We start from the raw sequence: 18168 nt of genomic DNA, 5'->3' as shown, positions 1-18168 counted from the left end.
TGCTGGATTAAGTTCTGGTTCTGTGATCAGGTGGCCAGTTGTAGCACTGGCTGTTTCCTGTGCTGGGAAGGACGGCCCAGGACAGGTTTGGGAAAAGAGAGGATTCTTTGGGAACCTTAGGTCGAGCTACATGGCCCTGAATCCTAGCAGACCTATTAAAAAAAAGAAAAAGAAAAAAGGTTGGGTGCAGTGGCTCACGCCTGTAATCCCAGCAGTTTGAGAGGCTGAGGCGGAAAGATCACGAGGTCAAGGTTGAGTCCATCCTGGCCAACATAGTGAAACCCCGTCTCTACTAAAAATACAAATATTAGCTGGGCGTGGTGGCATGTGCCTGTAGTCCCAGCTACTCAGGAGGCTGAGGCGTGAGAATAGTTTGAACCCGGGAGGTGGAGGTTGCAGTGGGCTGAGATGGTACCACTGCACTCCAGCCTGGCCACAGAGTGAGACTCTGTCTCAAAAAAAAAAAAAATATATAGTAATAATGGTAGCTGCCAGTTGCTGAGCCCTTCCTGGGCGTCAGGCATGGACTCTCACCATCTCCTCACAGACCCTGCTGTGGAGGGCATGTTGTCAAGGTTGCCTGAAACACGGGGCTCTGGGAAGCCAGTTGTTGCCAGACCTCTGGCTGAGTCACAAGGCATGTTGAGCTGGGACTCCAGCCCCATCCTTCCAGTTCCACTGCGTTGCCTCTCCAGGGGGCCTGAGCCAGGGGCACCTGTGGGCAGAGGCCTTGCTGGCCTCCTGGGTCCCTGAGGACTTCTCCTGGGACCTCTTTGTTGCTTTGGGTTTGATAACGAAGAGCTGAGGGTGACCCTGTCTTTTTTGCAGGTTTGTGCCTCATCTGCGCAATGGGCATCGAGCCTATAGGACCAAGAGTCAAGTAAGTGTCCCTAAGATGAAGTGGCAACCTGGGCGTGCCCCGGATCAGAGTAAGAATGCCTCAGGGGACCCTGGACATCCTATTTCCCATCCTCCGCATCCTGCAGATGAGAAACCTGCAGGCCACAGGAAGAGAGTCTGTGTCCACCCACTATGAGGGCATCTGAGCCAGGACAGGAGCCCAGGCCAGTGATGCCGGGTCCTGCAAGGGCTTTCCCTTCTGCTTTGAGGGTCTGTAGTTGGGATTTCATGTAGATTCCAGCCTCTGGAAGCACCCAGTGGTGCATCTGTACCCTCCTTTGCTACCTGGCTCGGACCCAGGGCAGGATCAGGGTGCAGGCTGAGTTAGAGAGACCGCATGGCCGGCCAGACACCAGAACAACATGTTCTATCACAGCAGTGGGCTGCCGTTCCGAGGCTCCTCTGCTAGGCACTGTGCTAGGTCCTTTTACATATTCACCTCCCCACCATACCCGGATGTCTCCATCCTACAGATGAGGAGGCGGGCCAGGAGGCTAGTGAGGACAGAACTAGGATGCAACTCAGGCCCCTGGCCCCCAGGCCCCGTGCTAACCCACCTGCCTGGCATACAGTGCTGTTGAGACCAAGGAATTTGGATCTTTCCTTTATCTGACAAATATTTATCCCTGAGCGGGCCTGTGGATCAGACACAACTGAGCCTGTCTGCTTTGCCACTGGGCAGCTGAGTCTGACCCACTGAAGAGGATGACGTGCACATGAATGACGGGCTCTTCCTCAGCCGCCCCTGGGGAGCCTGAGGGTCCGGGTGACTCCCTCCCATTCCACAGATGTGGAAACTGAGGCTGAGACAGGTAAAGAGATGAGGTATTAGTTTTCTGGTGTCATTGTAACAAATTACCACAAATTGGGACCTGGTGGGGAGGCTTCAGGCCACAGAAATGATTTTTTTTCCCGGTTCTGGAGCCAGGAGTGTGAAATCAAGGTGTTGGCAGGGCTGGACTCTCTGAAGGCTCCTCAGCTTCTGGTGGCCCCAGGTGCTCCTTGGCCTGTGGCTACATCACTCCAGTCTCTGCCTCTGTCCTTATCTAGCTTTCTTCCTGTGTCTCTGGGTCTCACATATCCCTCTGCTTTTACTTACTTTATTTTTTGAGACAGAGTCTTGCTCTGTTGCTCAGGCTGGAGTGCAGTGGTGTAATCATGGCTCACTACAGCCTCAACCTCCTGGGCTCAAGCGATCTTCCTGCCTCAGCCTCCCACAGGAGCTGGGCCCACAGACGCCCACCACTACACCTGGCTGCCTTTCTTTTATAAGGATATCGACTATTGGATTTAGGGTCCACCCTAAATCTAGGTTGCATCTTCTGTCAAGATCTTTCACTTAATTACATCTGCAAAACCCAGTTTCCAGATACGCTCGCCAGCACAGGTTCCAGGTGGACATGAATTTTGGGGGCCACCCTTCACCCCACCACAGATAATGTTAAATGACAGCAACCATGAACTTGGGGCCCAGGTGTAGGTCTGTTCCCCTCTAGCCCCCGTCCCTCTAGCCCCATTGAGCCCATGCTTGGTTTTTGCAAAGGAGCAGGCCTGGCCTGGTTTCTTCTGGATTGAGAGCAGTTTTTCTGGATGTTTCTAAACCTGCCTTGGGTTTAGAACTAGCCTCCCAATGTCTGGCAACCCACTAAGCTGCTCATTCCCTGGAGGGCTGTTTGGAGTCTTCGTGCTTTTGTTTTCTCCCTTGATCTGAGCTCACAACAGTTTTTACTGATGAGCTTTCAAGATATTTTTATTGCTAAAACTGCTTTACGTCCTTCTAATACATCAGCACTGTTCCAGGAGTGCCGCAGCCCACGGGCACATTGGCCTCACAGTGCCGGCAAAGATGAATGGATGTTTATGGCGCTGAACAGCCGTGCTGAGATGCTGCTTGGTTAGAAATGTTCCTTCCATGACAGCCCATCTTTCTGGCCTTTGTTAATGGGGCCAGAAATACCTCTGGTGGCCCTGCCATTTTGTGGGAATCTTGTTATCGCTCTGACCTCCTTGTCTACCCCGTCTCTGGTTACATTATGAAGCTCACAAATGTGGCCTCGGTGGCTGCCGGTCCCAGCCACCTCTGCCTCCTGCGTCCTCATCCCCTGCCCCTCTGAGATGGTGTGTGACTTAGAGTTTTCGTCTTCTCCTTCACTTTCATAGGGTTTCATCAGAGGCTGAGGAGCAGAAAGGGAGGAGGGTGGGGGGACTTTCAAAGCAGTGTCTCCCCTCTCTCCATGTCTTTTTCTTTTTTTGAGATGGAGTCTTGCTCTGTCCTCCAGCCTGGAGTGCAGTGATGCAATCTCGGCTCACTGCAACCTCTGCCTCCTGGGTTCAAGCAATTCTCCTGCCTCAGTCTCCCAAGTAGCTGGGAATACAGGTGCCTGCCACCATGCCTGGCTAATTTTTTATTTCTATTTTTAGTAGAGATGGGGTTTCACCATGTTGGCCAGGCTGGTCTTGAACTCATGACTTCAGGTGCATCCATCCGCCTCAGCCTCCCAAAGTGCTGGGATTATAGGTGGGTGCCACCGTGCCTGGCCCCCATGTCTTTTTATTTGATAAAATACTGGGGAGAAATGGGTTATGAAATAACAGGTGGGATCGGAGGGCTTTTAAAAATTGCCTGGGGCCAGGAATGGTGGCTCCCACCTGTAATTCCAGCACTCTGGGAAGCCGAGAAGGGCGAATCACTTGAGGTCAGGAGTTTGAGACCAGCCTAGCAAACATGGTGAAACTCCATCTCTACTAAAAATACAAAAATTGCCTGAGTACTTTGCACTTTGCTTCCCATTGTCTTGGAAGCCCGTCCCTACAGGTAATTGGGAATATTCTGAATTTTTCTTTTTTCCAAATTGATGACCCCGTAATGGGCTTTACATAGTGAATTTTCTGTGTGTGCATGGCTTGTTTGTGTAATAATCCAGAAAAGCACTGACATGGGTTTACTGATTTGGCAGGTGCTGCTTGGAGGTCTGGGGAGTGGTCTCTGTGCTGGTTGGCACCTTCATCTTCGGGCAGAGCACGGTGGCAGCGGTCTGGGAGATGTTTTGATGGGCAGCCAGTGCCGGGCAGGAAGGGGCCCTCCGGAGGCTGACCCCACGTGGCTGCTGTGTGCGGCTGGGAGACCGATGTCATTTCTCATCATAAAGATACTGGAGAGACTGATGCCTCTGCCTCCTCGGGCTGCTGGTTGGGCTCTGCTGGTTCGAAGGGTTTCTGGTACAAAGGTGAGAAAAGTTCTTATGGCCACTGTGATAAGTGACCACAACTGCATTCTGGTGGCTTAAAACAACAGACGCGGCCGGGCGCGGTGGCTCACGCCTGTAATCCCAGCACTTTGGGAGGCCGAGGTGGGTGGATCACAAGGTCAAGAGATTGAGACCACCCTAGCTAACACAGTGAAACCCTGTCTCTACTAAAAATACAAAAAATTAGCCGGGCATGGTGGCAGGTGCCTGTAGTCCCAGCTACTCGGGAGGCTGAGGCAGGAGAATGGCATGAACCCAGGAGGTGGAGCTGGCAGTGAGCAGATATCGTGCCACTGCACTCCAGCCTGGGCGACAGAGTGAGACTCCGTCTCAAACAAAACAAAACAAACAAACAACCAGATGCTTACTGCATCACAGTTCTGGAGGCCAGGAGTCTGAAATCACATGTCATTAGGGCCATAGTCCTTCTGTGGGCTCTAGGGGAGGCTCCCTCCTGTCTCTTCCAGGTTCTAGAGGTGGCCGGCACTCCTTGGCTTGTGGCTGCCTCACTCCAGCCTCTTCTCTTATCTTCATGTGACTGTCCCCTGTGTATCCTCTGTGACCAAATCCCTCTCTTACAAAGATACCCATCATTAAGTGAGCTCCTCCCACCCCCATATGTAGTATGATCTCATCTTACGTTGATTGCATCTTGTATGAATTAGGACCCGCAAAGATGCAATTTCCAAATAAGGTTATGTTCACAGGTTCCAGGGGTTCAGCTTCAACGGATGTTTCTGGGAGATAAGATTCAGCCCATAAAAAGGGAGCTAGGGGCTGAGGCCTACATAATTGGCTTCAGACTGTCAGGACCAAGGGTGTCAGGCGAGGATATTGCACAGGGTTGGGAAGCCCCGAAGGGAGTGGAGGAGGCGTGGCTGGCGATGGTGACGGACTCAAGCGATCTTTTGGCCAGGGTGCAGGAAACGCCCAAATCCTGCCCTTGGCTGTGAGAGGCCCAAGGAGATGTATGCCCGGAACAGGCCATACCACCATGCACTTGGCCCATGCCCCACGGAGGGTGGATGACTCCAAGGAAACTGTGCTTTCCCTCCCACCAGCTGGACCCAAAGAGCCTGGAAGCCAAGTGGACTATTTGCTCCGCAGTTCTCCCTGGTGGCCTCCCCAATTCTGGGACAAGGAGTCAAGAGGTCTGTTCCAGGACCTGGGTAAAGAAAAGGAGGTAGCTGGGCACAGTGGCTCAGACCTGTAATCCCAGCACTTTGGGAGGCTGAGGCAGGCAGATCACTTGAGGTCAGGAGCTTGAGAACCAGCCTGGCCAACATGGTGAAACCCCGTCTCTACTAAAAATACAAAAAAATTAGCTGGGCGTGGTAGGGGGCACCTGTAATCCCAGCTACTCAGGAAGCTGAGGCAGCAGAATCATTTGAAGCTGAGAGAGGGAGGTTGCAGTGAGCTGAGATTGTGCCACTGCCCTCTAGCCTGGGAGACAGAGCGATATTCCATCTCAACAACAATAATTAAAAAAAAAAAAAAGGCAATGGAGAGGCAGACAGGGACCCAGCTGCTCCTTTGCGTCCTCCCTGGCACTGACCCTGCACAGGCCCCGCTTGCTAGATTCAATTCAGGCCACGCTTCTCTGCCTTGGGATGTCCTCCTAGAAGCCAGCAGGGCCAGAGTCAGGGGAGGGTGGGACTGACATCTGAGGATGCCTTCCTCAGGGTAGGCAGTAGGCCAGGCCCTTCCTGCTGTCACGTGGTATGATGTACGTGACGGTGCAAGGCTGCTGGTGACTGGTCCGTATTTTTTTTCAGCTTATCCACATGCATGAATTTTCAAAATTGAGATAGAAGGTGTATATCATAAAGACTCACTTCTTTAAAGTGTACAATCCAGTGGTTTTTAGTGTGCTCACAGAGCTGTGTAGCTGCCCCACTAATTCTAGTCCATTTTCGTCACCCTCAGAAGAAACTCAGTGCCCATTACCAGTCACCCCAATTTGTCCCTCCCTCCGCTCCCAGCATCCGTGCAGCTGCGCTTAGTCTCTGGATTTGCCTCTTACAGGCACGCTCTCTGAACAGCCTCACATGTACATGGGCCTTTGTGTGTGCCTCCTTGGACCTAGCATAATGTTTCTAGACGTGCCCATTTTACAGGTTAGGCAACTGAGGCTTGGAAAAATCCAGGCTGCGTGTCCTGCAAGGTACAGAGATCAGATCAGAACTCATTTGGGGTTAAATTCTTTTCCTTCCCACTCTACATGCCACACTGAGGAGACACCAGAGTTGGGGGGCAGGGGGTGGGAATAGGTGCCTGGCCCTGGGGCTCCTGTAGCCTGGCTGCTGGGGGATGGGGGAAGTGTGGCTGCAGGTGTAGACTCTGACCCTGTGGGGGTGTTGGGAGGGTACCCAGGACCCTTCTTCAGTGTCTGACCAACCCCACCGTGATCTGTCACACCCTATGTTCAAGGGCCACAGCATCTTCCCAGGCAAGGGCCTTGGGAATTGGAACATGTGCGGGCAGATTGCTCTGTTTTTATTTTTATTTTTTGATGGAGTCTCACTCTGTTGCCAGGCTGGAGTGCAGTGGCGCGATCTCGGTTCACTGCAGTCTCCCCCTCCTGGGTTCAAGCAATTCTCCTGCCTCAGCCTGGGATTATAGGCACCCGCCACCACACTTGGCTAATTTTTGTATTTTTAGTAGAGATGGGGTTTTGCTATGTTGACCAGGCTGGTCTCGAACTCCTGACCTCAGGTGATCTGCCTTCCTCGGCCTCCCAAAGTACTGGGATTACAGGTGTGAGCCACTGTGCCAGGCCTTATTTTTATTTATTTATTTTCTTGCGGGGAGAGGGTGTCACTGTGTTACTCAGGCTACAGTGCAGTGGTGGCACTATCACGGTTCACTGCAGCCTCCAACTCCCAGGCTCAAGCAATCTTCCTGCCTCAGCCTCCTGAGTAGCTGGGACCACCATGCCCAGCTAATTTTTGTATATTTTTTTGTAGAGTCAGGGTCTTACTCTGCCGAGGCTGGTCATGAACTCCTGGCCTCAAGCAGTCCTCCCACCTCGGCCTCCCAGAGTGTTGTAATCACAGGCGTGAGCCACTGCACTGAGCCCAGATTGCTGTAATGGAGAATTGATCACCCTGGAGTGAGAGGTGAGGCTGAATAGTCATTCATTTCTTATTTATACCTGTCTGCTTCTGTCAGGCTCTGTGGCCCTGGCCAGGAAGGCTGGGGCTGTGCTAGTACTATTTATGGAGAGTCCTGAGATATCAAAGTGTGGCGGGGTGAGGGTCATGCCATCAAAGAAGACTGTGTGTGAAGTGGCTTTGGAGTTGGACGGTTGGTTTTGAACACTGGCTCTGCCATTTGATCTCTCATAGTCTTGGGAAGTGTGTGAACCTTTTTGCAGAATCAGTTTCCCTACCAGCAAAATGGAGCAGGCTTACTCAGTACGAAGCAGGTCTCTTGTGAGGATTAAAGGCGATGATGGATCCAGAGTAGTTGATGGGATACCTCGCACACAATGGAAACCCAAGCAATGTAGCTTTATTCCCAGAAGACCAAGGTTGTGATTGGCAAGGGGTACCTGAGTTTCCTGGGAGCCAAGGGGAAAAGGGAAGTATGAGGAGGTTGAGGACTCGTCCCAAAGCAGGCAAGCACCTCAGGAGGCAAAGGCACTGCATTCAGTGCTAAGCAGTGATGCTGGGGCTCTTTAAGGGGTAACTGAATGTCATTACTCAGGACAAAGGCTTCTATCTTGATTCTATGACAGGTTGATGTGATCCTCCCATGACTGTGTGCAAATTATCATAATGCAAGGACACACTCATATAATCACAGTGGTAGAAGCTGGGATGTCACCTTCCAGCCAGATGTCCTCAGAGGCCAGGTGACAGTGTGTAGGCCTTCCAGCACATGGGCTGTGGGGCTGGCAGGTGACTTGACTCTGCCTGCCACTTACCAGCTGTGTGGCCTCGGCAAAGCCTGTTCCTAGGGTGGTGACTGCAGGAAAATCCCTGCCAGCGCTCTCCTCGGCCTCAGCACCCTCCTCTGGATGTCTTCCAGCCTTCCAGTTCAGACCTCTTTGTCCTTTTCTAACATGAAGCTGTGGACAGCCCCTCCCTCCCAGGATTGCTGAGTCTGAGCTGAGGTCCTTGCAAAGCCCTCTACACAGAGCGTACCCTGTTACAGCACCTGGTCAAGGGTGACAGCTGTGTGTCAGTGGAGAGTCAGAAGTAACAGCTTTGAACATGGCCCGGTGATGCTTCGTAGTGCAAATGCCTTGTGCTCCGGTTCTGAGCATGGTAGGCTGCAGGGGAGACCTTTCCCTTGGTTCAGGGGCCCAGCCCTAGGGCACCGCTGGCCCCAAGCGCCTCAGGAGGAGTTGCCCACCCGCAGATGCCTCCCAGGGACAAGTGGCAGGTTTTGAACCGGGCCTGGTGAGTATGCAGCTCTACTGGCCAAGGACAGGTGGTGAATTGTTTTTGAGAGTGATTTGAGATTCTTAAATATTGAAATGCAACTCACATAGCATAAAACTAACCATCTTAAGGCATAGAATTCAGTGGCCTTTAGTACATTTGGAGTGCTGCGTCACCATCACCTCCATCTAATTCTGGAACATTCCATCCCGAGGAAAGCCCCCTGCCCATCAGCTGTCCCTCCCCTTTTCCTCTCCTCCATCCCAGAGGCAGCCACTCTGTGCTTTCTATCTGGATTTGCTTATTCTGGATGTTTCACGTAAGTGGAATATTAGATGCCATCTGTTGTCTCTGCCTGCCTTCACTCAGTGTGGGGTTTTTGAGTCACCGACAGCCCAGTCCTTCACTCCTGTTGATGACTGAATGATAAGCTGTTTGGAGAGACCGCATTTGTTTATGCCTTCATCGGCTGATGAATATTTGGATCGTTAATACCTTGTGGCTATTGTGAATAGTGCCGTTATGAGTACATGGGCCAAGTGAGTGTTTGGATGCCTTTTTCCATTTCAGGTAGAATATATCCCTAGAAGTGGAATTGCTGGGATAGGGTACTTATATGGGATACAGTACTTTGGTACTTCTATGGGTTATGGTACTTCGCCATTAGCATTTGGAGGAACCTGATTCTGATCTTAATGGGTTAATCTGGAGCCATTCTTCCTCGTGGGTTGATGCTGTGTGGCGCAGGGCTTGGGTACAGAACTCCGGGGTGGATCTGACTTGAGCCAGCTACTTGCCGTGTGACCTCTGGTGACTTACTTGTCCTCTCCGTCTCCGTCTCCCCACCTGCCAAGAGCAGGACAGCCTAAGGAGCATGGAGGGAGATGGGCCTGCCAAGTGCTTGACTGTGCCAGGCTCTGAAGTGTGAATTAACTGGGAGCTCTTAGAGCTTTTAGGGTTGAAACATGTTCTTGTCACAGCCCATCCCCGGCCACTCAGGTTCTGAGGGCCCCTGAAGGCTTTCAGTGCACTTGGGCTGCAATCAGCAGAGATACCACCCCCCATGGAGGGCTGGGTAGATGTGACATGTGGGAGGGAAACATGCCCAGCTAAAGGAGGTTCCTCAGTTGTACCCCAGAAAGCCTTAGCCCTTGATAATGTTCTTCTTAAAATAGCTGAGCTGGTTGGAATGTACCAGCCTGGCGGTGGGTGGGGTAGCAGGAGCCTGTAAGTGGCGCTCTCGTGCACCAGGCAGTGAAGCCCCTGAGCCTTCAAGGGGAGGGGTCTTTCCCCCACTTTACAGGTGAGAAAACAGGCCCTGAGAGGCTGATATAGGGACATTCAGCTTGGAGACACATGGATGGTTCTTGAACCCCCTTTGCTTTTCTTGCAAGCTCATGTTGTGTTTCGCTGGTTTTGCAGCAGCAGGCATCACACCGTGCAAGGAGGTGGCAGGACCCAAGCGGGGGGGACCTGCCCTGGGAGCAGGGGTTTCAAAGCTCCCGGCAACCACAGGGGGCTGGACAGTGTGGGCAGGGACCTCGCTGGGTGGCGACGGTGTTAATAACCACATGTGGCGCTGGCCAGTCCTCCGGGCGCTGCGCAGGAGGTAGAAAGGTGTGCATTCTGGGTCCTGTCCCCACCCCAGGGCTCCCACCTGTGCCCCGGCCTGTGATGGTCTTGGCTTTGCCCTGTTTTAGGAGAGAGACCCACTACCCTCTTTTGTCCTTTGAACTTTTGTGTGTGATTCATTTTTTTTTTTTTTTTTTTTTTGGAGACAGAGTCTCGCTCTGTCGCCTAGGGTGCAGTTATGTGATATCGGCTCACTGCAACCTCCACCTCCTGGGTTCAAGCGATTCTCTTGCCTCAGCCTCCCAAGTGGCTGGGATTACAGGCGTTGTACCACTACACCTGGTTAATTTTATATTTTTAGTAGAGACGAGGTTTCAGCATGTTGGCCTCGAACTCTTGACCTCAGGTGTTCCAACTGCCTTGGCCTCCCAAAGTGCTGGGATGACAGGTGTGAGCCACTGCACTGGGCCGTGAGTGACTTCTCTCCTGCTAACCAGGACTGAGACATAGGAAGAAGTTACAAAGCTTTCAGAATAAGACTTAAGACGTGACTTGCAGTTCATAGTCGGGCTCTCCTGCATTGTTGAATGGCTGATGCACAGCTGTGCTGGGAGAGACTCGCCCGTCCCTGGAGCATTGTGCCTGGTGAGTGTCTTAGTTGGGCAACACTGCGTGGTCTGTGCCAACCATGTGACTTATGGTGGGGGCTTGAGCCACAAGGTGTCAGCCGTGTCTATGTCACCGAACCCCAGTAAGACTCGGGACTGCATCCCTGGTTGGTGATGCTCTGTCTGTTGAAGCTGGGAGGGTTCAGTGATGTCTGTGGCCTTTACTGGCAGCCCCTGCCTGGCCCCTGTTCCGGGAGCCTCTTTCTTTGCTGGATTTTGTCTGTCATCCACCTTGACTTTGACAGTTGCGCCCAGTCCTCTGAGTGAATTACTGATCTGAGGGTGGGGGTGGTGCCCTCTGGGCTCCTGAATAGGCATGAGCCTATGTGTCAAAATACCGCATAGAGTGAACACCTCCATTTTATGGTTCAGAAAACGGAGGCTGGGGGCACTTGCAGGGTGCCCAGGCCCCTGCTGTTGTCAACCAGGAACAGACACAGAGCACACAGCCCTTCCCAACCAGGGTTTATTCGGCACCTGGGCCCAGTGGCGGCGGCCTGGCTAGGTTGGGCACTACAGGGTCCTAACTCCTACCAGGTAGAAGAATGTCACTGAAGAGGGCAGGGCGTGGTGAGTGCGGGTCATGCGTGGCCGTCTGAGGGGTCGGGGAGAGGCCAGGACCAGGAGGTGGGGGTGCTGGCCCCAGGAAGCCACCCCCTTCACCCACAACCTTGGGCTTCACCAGGACCGGGCAGCAGAGACTGCTCTGCCTTCTCGGGTGGGGGCAGGGGAGGCCTCCTTCACGGCACAGCAGGGAAACACCGTGTGGAGGACGGGTTGAAAACACAGCCTCTGCACCAGTTTCTAGAACACAGGGGATGTCCTTCACAAGCAGAAGGGGCCAGGGGTGGGCTCCTCCGTGGGCCGCTGGGAGGCTGTCAGTCTCGTCCCACCGTGCACCAAACAGCTAGAAGGACAGAGACAGGTTAGAGGGAAGGAGTGCGAATGTGGGCAGCTGTGTAGCTGGTGGGGGCCGTCTTGAAGGGCAGGTGGGGAGATGGCTTTGAGTCCTTAAGTGACCCACGGGTGCTTGCTGGTCACCCAGGAGCAAACCACACACCTGGGAAGGGAAATTCAGTCTGGCTAGAAGTAGCGGGCTGTGGAAGGGGTGCTCTGGTGCAAGCTCCGGCCGGCATGCCTGGATGTGGGGCCACCTCAGGGCTGGCTCTGAGCCTGGAGCTCTCCTCTCCCCCTAGGACCCTCCCTGCACACCTGGCATTGGGGTCAGGAGCTTGCAGGGAAGTCCCTGGGAGAGGCGGGGCGGTTTCTAGGCTCTTGCCCGGCTCTCCAATCAAGTGGCCACTGCAGTTCCAGGCCTTCGCCCCCTACCTGGCACCGAGATCCTGGAGAGGGCCTCAGGCTGGCTCAGTGTGTCCACCTTGACGTGCCGGAACGCCTTACACACGGGACTTTGCAGGTGCCTGCGACCCAGGGACATGTGTTAGGGGCACCAGGAGTGGAGCTTGGCATGTGGATCCCCTGTTAATCCTAGCTCTGCCCAAAATGGGGAGCTTATAAATAAGCCCGGGGGGGGGGGTCTTTGGACTCCAAGCCTTTGTGGGAAGGTGAGGTGGTGCCTAGGGAGGCTGACTCTGGGGTAGGCACTGAGCCTTACATGGGCAGCGGGATCCCCCTACTCAGTGCACAGAGCATCTACCTCCTGTTTTACCCTAGGAGGAGGAGTGGGGCCATCCTCTGCCTGGGATGGATGACAACACAGCAGCTGTGAAGGGTTTTAGTCCCTCATTTTATGAGTCACTGAAGTACAGACAGGGAGGGGACACCCTCACTTCTCATGACAGCCCCTGTTCCCACAGGGGTCCTGAGTTTCTCTGCAAACTGAGTGTTTACCCGGGAAGCAGGATATCGGGGCATGAGCTACCCCCAGGCCCTGCTTCCTGCCTGTGGGGTCTGGCGCATCAGAAATTAGGCTCCACCCAGAGTGGGGAACAACCTGTCCCAGATGTGCTCGGAGCAGACGACAAAGGCCTAAAGCCCATCAGAGCTGATGCTACCATCCCCCATCTCCCTCCGTCCTGCCAGGGACTCAGCTGGGGGGAGGTTAAGCCCTGGAACAACTGATCACAGGGGGACAGAGGTACCTTCGAGGTCAGGTCCTCAGCTGTACAGGGTGGTAAAGAAGGCAGTGCCTTCGCCCACAAGGTGCTCTACAGGGAAAGAGCGTGGTGGGGGGGATCTCTCTACCCACCAGGAGCTCCTGGCTCCAGGAAGACAGCCCCCACACCTGCTATGGAGACCCAGTGTCTCACCTCTTCCATGCCTCCTCCGTCTCCCAGAACTCATAGATGACAAAGGTGAAGCCATCCGAGAGCCTCACGGCAGTGATGCTGCAACAGGAGACAGGCAGGGAGGCTGGGGCTCAACAGTGGCCACCCTAGTCCTGTAGCCCACCCCTATACACAACCGCTGCCTTCAACCTTTCTGGTCCTCCAGCGAGACTCAACAGGGTGCCCCCACCACCTGGAACAAGGCCTGGTTTCTTATAGTGGCCAATAGCTATTTCTCAATGACATGTAGTTTTTTTGAGACAGGGTCTCACTCTGTTGCCCAGGCTGGAGTGCAGTGGCACAATCACTTCAGCCTCCCACGTAGCTGGGACTATAGGTGTGCACCACTTGGCCTGGCTAATTCAAAAAATGTCCTAGTAGAGCTGGGGTCTTGCTATGGTCCCCACGCTGGTCTTGAACGCCTGGGCTCAGGCAGTCCTCTCGCCTTGGCTTCCAAACTGCTGGGATTACAAACTTCAGCCACTGTGCCCAGCTGAAATGTCATGTTAAAATCTTCACCTTTATTTAAACAAAACCAGGTGGCTGCGTGTGATGGTTCACACCTGTAATCCCAGAACTTGGGAAGTCTTGAGGGGCCGAGGCAGGTGGGTTACTTGAGGCCAGAAATTCAAGACCAGCCTAGCCAAAATGGCAAAACCTGGTCTCTTAAAAAGTTGCCAGGCCTGGTGCCATAGGCCTGTAATCCCAGTTACGCAGGAGGCTGAGGCTTGAGACTCACTTGAACCTGGTGGGTAGAGGCTGCAGTGAGCTGAGCTTCCACCACTACACTCCTGCCTGGGCCACAAAGCAAGATTTGGTCTCAAAAACAAAAAATATATATATACATATAAACCCTATCTTTAAATTATCAAAGCATCTTCCTCCTAATTGTCATCTTATTTAATCCTTGCAACAACCCCACTGCACTGTACCTGACCGAAGGAGGCTGCGGGAGGGGGGCATTCACAGAGGAAGGGGCTGCAAGCAAGTCCCCCTTCACTCTTTGGGACCCAGAGGACAGCACTCACCTCATTTTAAAGGCGCAGATAGGCTATGCCGCTCCGGGCTTCTCTCTGCAAGTGCACTACAATGAGGAAGCCCCAAGTGACCATAAAAGGGCGGGGGGGCAAGAGCAGGGGATGAGGGGTAACAGTGCTCAGCCTGGAGGGAGGGGGACAGACACACCGCTGTGCAGCGTTAGGTACACTGTGCCTGGCAAGTGCAGTCTCGCCTGGCTCTCCAAGCTGGCCGTCTCCAGTTCAACAAACAGCACTGTCTTCTACTGAGGCTCCGAAACCAGAGCCTCTATATCCACCTTGCCTCCTCTCCACAGCCTATCGGGGTGGCCCTACTTCACTCTGGGGTCTCCCACTTCATGTAACAGAGAAAAGATCAAGTCTGGCCCCTGCTCCTATACAGTCTGTCCTGCTGGATGGGAGTGGGTCCTGCCCACCACCCTGGCTACTTACTCAAGCGTGGCCCCTGATGGCCACCCTGGGTCTCCGCAACAGCCGCACTCCTGCCCAGGCTGCTCCTCCCCTAGTGCTACAGGTCAGGCCTCAGTGCACAGGGGGCCCAGGAAGACCCCGTGCAGGACCTGGCCTGCCTCGTTCACAGCCATGCCCCCAGGCAACAGGGCGAATGAATGTGTGCCCTGGGGATGGAAGAAAGCCCTGGAAAGGGAGGGAGTTGGGCAGAGCCTTGGTGTAGAAATGAAGGGCAGGGGAAACACCTGGGCCTCATGCTCTTTAAGGGCTACTACCAGCAAGAACAAACGGCTGTTGTCTTCTGTGGACCCCTCCCCTGTGGCCATGGCCTAGCTTTACCAAGGAGCTACATAATCCTGGGGGGATGAACGGGAATTTGAGGGTGAGGCCCCTTGCCCCGCCCTAGACATCTCACCACAGACCCATAGGGAGGAGGGAGAGAATGGCCGCTACGTTTCCATCTCAGCACATCCGTGGGGAAGGGGAGAGGGGCGGCTACATTTTTTGGGCATTTCCCTTCAGCCTCACCGACTCGACTCTCCTTTCCTTTCTCGGTTGTTAACTGAGCACACACTACATTCTGGGCCTGGTGTTAAGCAGCAACTCCTGCAAGAGCAACAGCTAAGGCTGACTGAGCGCACGTGGCACACCAGGCCCGGCCAGAGCCGTTCACACTTGAGATTCACACACTTGATTGTATATGAATCGTGATCACCCCAACAAGGAGTCCTGGGGGTGGCCCCCCCCTTTTACAGATGAATGAGCTGAGGACAGGGAGATGAAGGCACCTGCCACGTTTGCATGACCTGAACCCAGTTCTTATTCACCCAGCTATGTGTCTCCCTGGGGTGCGATTTGTACTTAGGGGTAAGCCTAGTCCCGCGCTGTTCCTCCACTGCCAGGCAGAGCTCCCTGCCACCATCCCTCCCACTCACGCTTCAGCAGCTCACTCACTGGAAGCAGCTCCTCGCTCCGGCAGTCCCCCGCAGATACGGGCGCAGGGAGTCCAGAAACTCGCTGAGTTGCTCGGGGCACACGGCCATCTCCTGCCGGACCAGCTGCAGGTGCTGCCGGGCCACAGCAGGAGTCAGTGTGGGGCTCCATGCCAGAACTTCTCCCTAAAGACCCCATCCGGCGTCCATGACCTCCCTCCCTTGGTCTAAATAAACCTCCCCGACTTTTCATTGTATAATGAAAAGTATAAGAAAGGACTAGAACCTCAAGAGCCCAGTGCAGAGGTAGCCCCCACAAACGGGGAAAACGGACGAGTTGTTTACCCAGTCCCCACCCATGTCCACAGCTGCCTCCAGGGCCCAGAGACACAGCACATCCACTGACAAGAAAAACTTAGTTGATGGACTCAGCATTTTCACATGACTGTCCGGCTGACCACTTAGCTCTAGGCCAAACTTTTTTTGGATCAAAGTCCAGGAGCCTCTGGGCCAGGTATGGTGGCTCACACCTATAATCTCAGTACTTTGGGAGGCCGAGGTGGGCGGATCACAAGGTCAGGAGTTCGAGACCAGCCTGGCCAACATGGTGAAACCTTATCTCTACTAAAAATGCAAAAAATTAGTCGGGCATGGGGGCGGGCACCTGTAATCCCAGCTACTCAGGAGGCTGAGGCAGGAGAATCGCTTGAACCCGGGAGGTGGAGGTTGCAGTGAGCTGAGATTACACCACTGCACTCCAGCCTGGGCAATAGAACGAGACTCAGTCTCAAAAAAAAAAAAAAAAAAAAAAAAAGGTCCAGGGAGCCTCAAGAAATAACCCCAGAGTCAGTGGGGTGGCTCCTGGGCCAGGGCAGGGTCTGGGGGCCAAGTACTCGGGCCACATCTCCCCTCATGGTGGTCCCAGGCAGGGAGAGGGGGGTCGGGGCATTGAGCCACTTGGATCCTGGCAGTCCTGGTATGGGCAGGGATGTGGTCCCAGGAGAGAGGTGGGAAGGGAACTCACCATGTTGGTGCCATCTTCATCTGAGAGGCGCTGCTGCAGGTCGAACCACAGTGCCTGAAACAATCCAGCACACAGTGATGCTAGACCCAGAGCCCCACTCCGCCCCAGGTGCCGGGAGCTCTGGGATCCCTGGGGCTGTTGGGAGCTCCTAAGGGCTGGGCCCTGTTACACAGGGCTGGAAGACCAACCCTAGGAAGTGGCAGAGACTCCCTCTGGCCCTGGCATCTAGGGGCAATGGGAGGCAGAGAGGCCCAGGTGATCCTCTACAGAGGGCATAAGGGGGGCCCAGAACATGTTGCTGGGGCAAGGACAGCTTGGGAGAGGCAGCACTGGGGAATCCAGAGGCCTGCGTCCAAGATGCTGGGGTTTGCCACGATGATGAGCAACAGCCCTTAGATTCCCTATAACTTACAGTTCACCCCAATCATAACCCCCAGCGCCTCAGGGATCTAATGGGGTGACCTGTTCTCTCTGGCCTAGATGGTTTACAAATACACATTCAATCTTCCAGACTCCCCAGGGTAGGTGCTACCCCACTGTAAGTTTCAGTCTCCAGGAACCACATCTGCTCTGTTCACCCATGCCTGGTGCCTACCCAGGGCCAAGCCCTCACAGATAATCCCCAGTCACTCTGTCACTGCAGACAACCCCAGCTCTGAAGGCACGAAAGCCATGTAAGTGTCAGAGCGTGGGTCTGAACCCAGCGTCTCTACCTGATGCTAACGCACAGGATCCTGCTGCTGCTTCCTTTAGCTTGGGCAGCCCACTAACCACCACCTCTGCGGCTGTCTCCGTCCATCCTCCATGAGGACAGACCGTCTGTGGGAGTCACACAGGGCACAGGTAAAGAACACCGGTTAATAAGGAAAACAGCAGCAGGTGGCTGAGTCTGTGCAGTCACCACCGTGACGTTCTAAATGTTTGAGCAAGGGGCCCTGTAGTAGCTGATCCTGGCAGGTGTCCTGCCTTCTCCGGGTCACACAGCATGAACACGCCTTGGCAAGTGATGAAGCTGTGCCTGGCAAGAACAGGTCTGTGTCCATGGCTTTACAAGCATCCGTGAGGGGTCCTGCAGGGCTGGGGCTGGAAGAGCCATAAGAGGATGAGGAGAGGCACTATGGCCCCCATATCTGCCCCATTCTTCTCCTAGCCAGCCGCCCCTAAGGCCTCCATCCTTGACAGCCCAGGTTGGCCGGTGAAGGGCGGGGCCTGAAGCCAGGCCTGGATTGGCCCCTGCTGACTGCCCGGGCCAATTAGAGACTGGGGAGGAGGACCTGGTCCCACCCCGTCTCCAGGACGCCCAGGTACTCCGTGGTTACCAGCCAGCCTGGTTGTTAGGGCGACCGGGCTCTAAAAATAAACTTCAAAGAGTCTCCCTCCCGAGGCGCCCGCTGAGTTGTTATGACAACCGGGCCACGGGGTCCCCTCCGAGCCGCTCCCGCAGCCCAGCCGACTTCAACAAGAGGGTAACTCCACCTCAGCCTCATCCCTGCAGGAGGAAGTTTGAGCTTCCTCCCTCCGACTTCATTCCACGTCAGCCTCTGCCTTTCTCCGTGTGGGGGGCCCCTTGTTCCTGCCCCCATGAATTCCTCAGAACCCCCAAACTAAAAGTAGCAATACCTTTTACAAAAGGTGTAAAAAAAAATACCGAAAAATAGGAG

The 18168-nt window shown here is 54.2% G+C and overlaps 2 protein-coding genes across 10 annotated transcripts in view; one reads left to right on the top strand and one right to left on the bottom strand.

Moving 5' to 3' along the window:
• The window catches only part of SLC38A8 (solute carrier family 38 member 8), a 35542-nt gene extending 31477 nt beyond the window's left edge, over positions 1-4065 (top strand). For all 6 annotated transcript variants that reach the window (XR_012429184.1, XM_045381808.3, XM_074027673.1 and 3 more), the window contains 2 exons: positions 829-880; positions 3858-4065. Coding sequence is in view for 5 of the 6 variants with exons in the window: in XM_045381808.3 (XP_045237743.2) it covers positions 829-880; positions 3858-3951 (146 nt within the window). In the remaining variant the exon portion in view is untranslated. The remainder of the gene's footprint in view (positions 1-828; positions 881-3857) is intronic.
• A 7163-nt stretch (positions 4066-11228) lies between these two features.
• NECAB2 (N-terminal EF-hand calcium binding protein 2) overlaps positions 11229-18168 on the bottom strand; it is a 35556-nt gene continuing 28616 nt past the window's right edge. For all 4 annotated transcript variants that reach the window (XM_045381553.3, XM_045381554.3, XM_045381555.3 and 1 more), the window contains exons 9-13: positions 16508-16561; positions 15506-15618; positions 13047-13124; positions 12106-12197; positions 11229-11683 (exon numbers count right to left, since the gene is read on the bottom strand). In XM_045381553.3, coding sequence (XP_045237488.1) covers positions 11655-11683; positions 12106-12197; positions 13047-13124; positions 15506-15618; positions 16508-16561 — 366 coding nt within the window. In that variant the 3' untranslated portion in view covers positions 11229-11654. The remainder of the gene's footprint in view (positions 11684-12105; positions 12198-13046; positions 13125-15505; positions 15619-16507; positions 16562-18168) is intronic.

This window comes from Macaca fascicularis, chromosome 20, assembly GCF_037993035.2.
Source record: "Macaca fascicularis isolate 582-1 chromosome 20, T2T-MFA8v1.1".
Classification (NCBI taxonomy): Eukaryota; Metazoa; Chordata; class Mammalia; order Primates; family Cercopithecidae; genus Macaca; species Macaca fascicularis.
This window is presented reverse-complemented; position numbering and strand designations above follow the sequence as displayed.